This window comes from Gavialis gangeticus, unplaced genomic scaffold (assembly GCF_001723915.1).
Source record: "Gavialis gangeticus isolate Ggan-Ray unplaced genomic scaffold, GavGan_comp1, whole genome shotgun sequence".
In the NCBI taxonomy this organism is placed as follows: Eukaryota; Metazoa; Chordata; order Crocodylia; family Gavialidae; genus Gavialis; species Gavialis gangeticus.
In genome coordinates this window covers 4,477,334-4,485,581 of record NW_017729011.1, presented here as the reverse complement: position 1 = coordinate 4,485,581, position 8,248 = coordinate 4,477,334, and the positions used below count along the sequence as shown (strand labels likewise).

The window sequence follows — 8,248 nt, the reverse complement described above, 5'->3', positions numbered from 1 at the left end:
GCTGTTCCCCAGCCCCCCCTCCCCCGCCCCTACTTACCAGCTCCAAGTCCGGGTCCAGCTCCGTGCTGCAGTGAGTGGGGACTGCCCGAATCATTGAAGCTCTCTGAATCTTTTCTGAAGATTCAGAGAGCTTCAAATCGATTTGGACCTCTTTTCTGGTCCCCTGATTTGATTCAGATTTGGAGATTCTGCCACCGAATTGGGCTGAATCTCTTCCGATTTGAGTCACCACCCGAAGCTTCACACAGCCCTACTGTGTACTAACATTAGCAAACGAAATGCTCTCTCCTCACTCAGCAATCTCCAGGCCAGAGCTGTGGAAGTGATTCCCTCCCTTTCTCATTAATGATCATGCTGAGCTCAGCCTCTCACTGGGGTCCTTTTTCCAGGACTGGGCATTTCCAGTTATGCTGATGACCCCACTAAGGCTGGAATCAGTCTGAAGGTGTGTCTGGACAAAGCCATGACAGTCATCCCTGCAAAGCAACAGAAAGAGACGCCTACCTACCTTGGAGCTACAGCGGGCATGCGGCTGCTGAGGTAGGCCTGGCATTACTATGGGGCATGGCAGCTCTGCAAGGGGATGGACGTTTTCCCCACGGTGCACAAGACCTGCTTTCTGATGACTGCAGCAAGTGCAAAGCAGCTGGCACTATCTTCTGGGGAGGCTGAACTAATAGTGGCACAGGGGCTGAGCCTCCAATTCATGATAATTCCTTCCTAGCTCAGCTCTTCATCCCTTCTGACTCAATAATTCAAGGGCCTGCAGCTTTCTGGGTGGAGACTTTTGGGATAGAGCCTCAGCCCCTGAGCCATGTTGTGTGGCATCGATACAAACTTTCCGTAAGAGCTGAAGTTCTCTCTGTAGTGTGGACAAAATTCCTCCCTTTGCACGGGTGTTTGTTGCGCACCTTCCTTCCAACCCAGTGCTGCACAGTATGGCTGATGGCCCTCAGGGAATTTCTTTCAGGATCAATCTACTCAGGAGCTTGCTTGGCTCTTCTTACCAGGGTAGCTAAGGGATAAGGGACAAAGTAAGTTGATGCCACTGAAATCTGCAGCGTAAGAAACAGAAACTTATAAGTGTTGACCCCCTGCCTATTCCAACTCACTGTGGTTGGTGCATTGATGGAGCAGTGATCCCTCCTCTCATCCCTGTTCTCTTCTTGCAGTTGCAGGGAAAATTCCCGTGTTTAAGATTTTTTACCATACCCCACCCTGGGGTGGGTTTAGACCAGGAGTGCTCAACCCCTGGCCCAAAGGCCAAATTCAACCTATGTGGCAATGTCATTTATCCTGCAGGGCTCCCACAGGCCTGATAATTTGGCAGCGGGAGAGCATTGGCAGCTAGCTGCCACTTCCCTGTGTCAAATTTCTAGATGCTTGGGGGGAAGCCCTGGGGGCCAGGTGGTATGGCCTTATGTGGTAGATAGCCTTTATAGAGCTAACTGTGTTAGACTCTGCAGTGACTGTGTGCTGTGCGGTGTCCCTCAGGCTCCGAGTGGAATCCTTTTCCTTCCCTTTCTAGGGAACAGAACAGCACAAAAGCCGACCAGGTCTTGGCAGAGGTCTCCAAGGCCATTCAAGCATATCCTGTGGACTTCCGTGGAGCTCAGGTCCTCACTGGGAATGAAGAAGGCTCCTTTGGCTGGATCACGGTCAACTACCTGCTACAGACGCTTATCAAGGTCAGTGGTGTGGGCAGGAGGCAGGAGGGAAGTAAGGATTTTGCCTAATGGGGTGGAAAAATGTCTCCGATGAGGTCTCATCATGAAGGCTCATGTTGATATGCTTCCATCTTGGCTCTAACTGGGGATTCTCACAGCACATGGTGAATCCAGGGCAAAAGAAGCTGGCAATCAAGTCCTTCCCAGCCCTGGAGGCCCTGACAAGGGAAGTTGGCACTACACCTTCACAGGGATCCTTCAAATTGTAAATGCATCTGCATCTTTTGGACCTGCGACCCCAGGAGGCCAGGCCTTGGCAGAGAGGGACAAAGTTTAGTGAACTGGAGGTGCATCAACTCCTTTGCGTGACAGTGGTGTCCTCACAGCTCTTCTAGTTCCATGGCCCGGAGCAAGTCATTGATCACTCTTTGCCCTGTTGTGTACTGCTTTACAAGCAACCACACATGCAGGCTTTAAGGCAGCGGTACCCGTAAAATGAATTCAGTGAGCTCCTATGTGCCACACTGGCGCTGCTTTTGGATCCAAGTGCCATTGATGACTAAATTCCTTGTGTGGGCACAGTTTTCCTTCACAGGGGAGTGGATACATTTGCCGGCAGCTGATACTGTGGGAGCACTGGACCTTGGAGGGGCTTCAACCCAGATTGCCTTTTTTCCTGGAAGGACCATTGAGGACAACAGCACCCAGGCCCTCTTCAAGCTCTATGGGTCCAACTACTCAATTTATACCCACAGCTACCTCTGCTACGGACAAAACCAGGTCTTAAAGAAGCTGATAGCATCCCTAAGAGAGGTATCTGCCTCCATCTCCACAGTCTCTTGGAATAACCTGGTACTTCATATAACTGTAGCTGTACTAACAGTCATATAGTTGCCCTTTCTGGGACAGGAACACATTAGCCCTGTGACTACAGGAATGAAACCGGCTGAGATAAAAGGCAGTATCTTAAAATAGGAGCACTGATTTTAGGGAGCCACCCTGGACTGGGTTGCCAGAAGTGGTGGGTATCTGCAGCTCCCACTTGCTGTTCTGGAGCATTTGTACACATGCATGCACCACAGTGCTTTTGAACTAAAATACATCAAAGGTGTTTTGGCTCAAAAGTGCACCATCACCATTTTATGCACACTGATGTGCACGTTGCCATTTATACAAATGTATGCCACGCAGTGCTGGGTGCGTCAGCTCTCGTGCTCCTCAGACTTGATTAACTGAGTCTGCTCTGATTCACTGGATTTCCGGTGCATTGGAGCAGACAAAGGTACATGTCCCCTGGATGCTGAGCATCTAGCATAGTCTGCCCGTAGCTGCACAGCCAGATCTGTGGCTCTGAGTATTTGGTCTGAGAGGACTCCTAGAGGAATCTGGCTGAGGTGGGATCTGCCTCCCCATGTGCTCTAGGTAACCCCAATGCTCCCTTTGCTCAATGCAGGGAGGAAAGTATGCACAGTATAAAGTTCTGTCCCAGCTGGAGAAGGTGGCTCCACATAGCTCTGGCTTTACCCTCTGCTTCCTCCTTTATGGGAGCCCTTGGTCTAAATCCGTTGGCTTGTAGGGGCATATGAGACAACACAGAGCTGCTCCAGACTTGTGCACTTCTAACAGGATCCTTTCCCCTCTAGGACAACATCACTTCTATCTCCCATCCATGCTACCCCAAGGGATACCAGATGAACATCACCACGGCTAGCCTGTATGACAGTCCCTGCATCCCAGCACCATCTACATCTATCCAGAACAAGACCCTCACAGTCGAAGGGATGGGGATACCAGCTAAGTGCAGGAGTGCCATCCAGCAGCTCTTTAACTTCACTGCATGCAGTCCCAACAGGACATGTGGATTCAATGGGGTTTACCAGCCGCCAGAGCGTGGGCAGTTCTACGTAAGAGCGTGTTCTTTTCTTTCTGGCTCTTGCCGCACTCCAGGGATGCTCTGAAGGATGTTGCTTGAGGAAATTCCTGTTAATGCTGCTGGAAGCCAAGCCCTGCTCCAACCAGAGACCAAGTTGTCACTGGATGCATCTACGAGACATTTATTGCGCATTAGCCTAATAACACTGCACAGTAGCGTGTCACAGCAAAAACTGTGCTAATAGCCTACTGCACAGTGTTATTAGGCTAATGCGCAGTAAGCGTCACTAAATAACTGTGCTGGTGCTACTGTGCAGTAACTTTAGGTACTGCACATTTAGCTAGTACTTTATTAAGGAGGTATTAAACTAAATGCACAGTATCTAAGGCACATTAACAAATGTGTAGATGAGCCCACGGTGTTGCTTATGTCTGTTCTATACTGGAAAGCTGCATACTCTAGTGTGCTTGAGGGTATGGGCAAAATGAGCAAATTACAAATTAAAAAGGATGAAGCTTCACTGTGTGCCAGCTGCTCTCCTTAAGTGGAATCTAAAATGCAAGAAGTTATCCTCTGTCTTAGAGAGCTAAGCTACTCTGGGTTCGGTTCCACTTACCATGGGGTCAGAAACTGCACATGGGCATGACTGTAGGGCAGCATGTGTGTGGTATTCTAACTTGCTGCGATTTGTTTGTTCATCTCTTCCCTCAGCTGAAAATATTAAATTGAATCAATTGAAGCAGTGCCAGCATCTGTATTCATGCTCTTTAAACCAGCCTCTTCAGTCACTTATATGAGTTGGCTGAAGCTAAACCCAAACAAACTGCTCTTAGAGTGTAATGAGAGCCTTCATTCAGGCATTGGCACCCATTTAAATAAATTGGCTTAAATTCTCCCCTTAAGTTAGACCCATGCAGCTTTCCTGTGTAGGCAAGGGTTTACAGAAGAGGCTGCTCACAGCCCTGCCCACCCAGGAAGCATCTGAATGTACAGTTGTTGTAGGGGATTTTTTCCAATGCACTTGAGTTATCACCTGCTGTCCCTCTTAGCCTGTCTCAGCACCCCACATGTACATTTTCACAGTCTGGTATTGCTTGTGTGGCTGACACCAAAGGGGATGAAAGCGTAGACTTTTCCCCACAATATTAACTTGGCTGCCAGCTGTGAAAGATGGAAGCATTAACCCGTCCCACATCCCAGACTTTCCACCCCAGGGATAACCTATCTGATCTCCTTGCCTTCCCCATGCAGATATTTATGGAGGCTTTTCAGGGCCAGCAACCTCTCTCAGGATACAGTCTTTTGCCATGGTGTCTCAGATCATGCCCATCTCTCCAAGATATTCATGCTCTCCTTACTAAACCCACACACCAAGCTCCTTGGAGCTCTCTCCTCCAATGCTAGTACAGCACAGAAGACTATCCAGGAGTTAAGCCCATGTATTTCTCTTCTTGCCCATCCCCAGGAACATTTGATCATACTTCCAGGTTGCCTCTGAGAGTGGCAGAAGCTGTTGTCCCTCAGCTATCTCATGAATGCAACTTCATTTCTATCTCCAGGTGTCTCAACACAGAAGTTGCTGAAAGAATTGGAGAAATGACAGGACTCCTTGGGCTTGGCCCTTAGCACTCAGGATAGTCACAGACTGATTCCTGAGGGTGATGTTACTTCCAGCTTCTCTCCCTGCCCAACCTTGAGGATCAAACTGAGTCTATCAGAAGGCTTGCCTTGGTGGGGCTTCTGCTTCCCGCCCTGGGTAGTGACCCAGCAGGTGTGTTAGCCGACCACCTAGGAATGTCCCAGCAGCAGTGTCCACATCTCTAGCCTTCCTTCTAGCACTCATCATGGATGATGCTTTCACTTGTATCACAGGGAGTGGGAGAGATCCAGTTCATCCAACCTAACAAACAGGCATCGCTTGATGTTGCTGCCTCTTTGCTATTACAAGTGAGAGGCAGTTTATGAAGCCACAGATAAAACAGTGGATGTAGAGATGCTATGGCTGAGCCCATTGGCTAGCTGGCAGCTGGCTGCTTTGCTAACCTTGCTGCTTTTGTTCATTTTATATACCCCAAGGCCTTTTCTGGATACTACTCAGTCTTCCACTTCCTGAACCTGACAAGTGGGCAGCCCCTGAGCACTGTCAACAGCACCATCTGGGACTTCTGCCGCAAGAGCTGGAAGGAGGTGAGACCCTTGTAAACAGCATCCAAGTGCTGCTTGGGAAATACCTGCATCTGGCAGCTGCAGGGGAAGCTGAGAACCATGAGCAGGGTGGAAGCCTTCTCCCACTGGGATAATCTCTCCCACACCATCTGGGTGATGGAGAAGAGGATAAGTACAAGTCACCTTGGGTTGGGAAGAAAATTGGAGAGAAACCTGCAGTCTTTTGGGCTCTCTATCCTGCTGGGATCTCCTGCCCCCTAGCTCTGGGTGCTCCACCTCCAACAGACCCATTTCTTGTTAGTGGTCTCGAGCTTGGGTGACTCCTAGGGGGAGCTGAAGCAGTGGCCATGTCTATACAAGATGCTGACTGCACAGCTGTTACTGCTCAGTCATTTAGTACTTGCATACACAAGTTACAGTGCAGTAGCATCCCCACATGGCTTCCGGTGACGCTGACTGTACAGTAGCACATTATTTCTGTGCAGTAGTGTCGCATCACGGTTCATGCCCTGCAACACTCCTGCACAGTATTAACGAGCTACTGTGCAGTAGTAACAAGATACTGCACAGTAAGCATCTCATGTAAATGTGGCCAGTGAGGGGTAAACGTGCCGTAAAAGGGGGCTGTCCTGGACAAGACTTTTAGCTTAGTGCTCCCTCACACACCAAAGCCAGCAAAGTCTTTGTGGTGAATCCCTGAGGGTCTTAGCCTGCCCTCCCCATCATTTTAGCCTCCTCTCCTACTAGACAGGTTACTGACCAATTAATTTACAGGGTAGAGAAGTGAAGGTTAGTGGGCTGTGGTGACTGCTGAAGGCACAGAGCATTCAAGGCATGGGAGCTAATCCTAGGGCTGCTGGAGTCAATGGGATTTTTAGGTCCCAGCCTGAAGCTGGGCCTGATGGGCAGTTACTGAAATATGTCACCACGTACAGCACTTCCAGTTCGGAGCTCAGATGGCAGCGCGCTGGGCAGTGTCATTGGGAGCCTCCCTAGGATGTAGCCCCTGGTGAGATCCATCAGGTAGTGTCTTCCTGTTGGGGTGACATCCTGCACTGATAATGCCCCGTTTCTGTGGCATCTCTAGCTGCAAGAGGAGTTTCCTGAGCAGAACAGGATCTACTTACAGAACTACTGCGCGGCTGGCTTCTACATCCTCACGATCCTGACGCAAGGCTACAAGTTTGACAACTGGATGTGGCAGAACATCCACTTCCGCCAGCAGGTACGACCTCTCCCCATGCGTTTGGCAAAGGGTCTGGCTATGACCCTCTGAGCCAGGTCTGCCCTTACCCTGCCCGCTGCTATGGCCACTGCAAGTTTCAGATAGAAATCTGCCTGAAAAGCACTCAGGTAAGAGAAGGTGCAAATAAAGGAATAGTGCAATCTCTCTCTCTCCCCTACCAACCTAGTTCCATCTGACAGAGTGAGAAGCATGGAGGTTCACATCACTCCAAACTTCTTTACATAGCACCCATCAGCCCTAGCACCATAACACAATGAATCTGAGTGATCTGCCCTAAATCACTGCTGCCATCTCATAGCAGGCTAGAGACACTGCACAGTCCAAATGGAGTCCAGTCCATCTGCAGAATTGGTCCCTGCAGTGCAGCAGCCAGAGCAGCTTATTCTGCAGTTACATTCACAGTAAAAGTGAGGCTGAAGCAGTGAAATATGTGAGGCCAGGCTAATCAAGACTACATGGATCTAGACTAAGGGCTCTGCAGACCTTTCACCAAGGGCAGAAGAAAGCACAGACAAGATGGGGGGGTAGACTCAAGCCAGCTCACTGTCACACTCATGCTTCCAAGGTTTCCCTTCCTAACAGTGGGGACACACAAATGCCTTTTATTTGTGAACAGTGAGTATATAGTCTAGTGAGCAATTCCACAGTGAGGGGAGCACGGTCTGTGGTAGTTGAACTGAAGAACATGCAGGATCCTGACAATGTAAAACCAAATGTTCTCTGTATTAATATCAAACACCAAATAAGGATCCAACTCTCTTTCACCTTTGCCCAAGGTCTTAATGCCCAGGAACAGCCCTTTGCTAGCTTTAACACCTCTCTACATTCCCTGTCTTCATAGGTGGCTAACACGGACATGGGCTGGAGCTTGGGCTACATGCTGAATCTCACCAACATGATCCCTGCAGAGGTTCCCAGTCAAGCTAAAGGGCAGAAGTTTGTCTTCTGGATAATCACTATGCTCATTGTTGGCCTCCTGTTGGCTCTGGTCCTGTGGTCTATTGTGGCTCTAACCTACCAGCGGCAATTTGCCAATTATGAGACTATTCTGTAGCCACTGGACACCTTGCTCACTGAGCTTCCCTCGGCGCTGTTCCTGGAACCTGGGAGAGCCCTGAATTTTGGAGACGCTTGTGGCCATGTCAGTGGGCTCTGGGAGGTGCCCAGGGGCTGCTGGTGGCAGGGCCTGAGGAAACAGCACTTCTCTAGAATGGTAGCTGTGAATCTGTCATATAAAGGGCCCATTGGCAAACTGTAATCAAAGGATCAGGTTTTAGTAAAACCTCCCCAAACACA

The 8,248-nt window shown here is 49.5% G+C and overlaps 1 protein-coding gene across 1 annotated transcript in view; it reads left to right on the top strand.

Annotated features, from left to right (window-relative positions):
• The window catches only part of LOC109292818 (ectonucleoside triphosphate diphosphohydrolase 8-like), a 22,132-nt gene extending 13,884 nt beyond the window's left edge, over positions 1 to 8,248 (top strand). Inside the window, exons 4-10 of the mRNA XM_019510417.1 lie at positions 390 to 540; positions 1,529 to 1,688; positions 2,250 to 2,480; positions 3,311 to 3,571; positions 5,617 to 5,727; positions 6,794 to 6,931; positions 7,794 to 8,248. Of these exons, the coding sequence (XP_019365962.1) occupies positions 390 to 540; positions 1,529 to 1,688; positions 2,250 to 2,480; positions 3,311 to 3,571; positions 5,617 to 5,727; positions 6,794 to 6,931; positions 7,794 to 8,006 (1,265 nt within the window). The 3' untranslated portion in view covers positions 8,007 to 8,248. The remainder of the gene's footprint in view (positions 1 to 389; positions 541 to 1,528; positions 1,689 to 2,249; positions 2,481 to 3,310; positions 3,572 to 5,616; positions 5,728 to 6,793; positions 6,932 to 7,793) is intronic.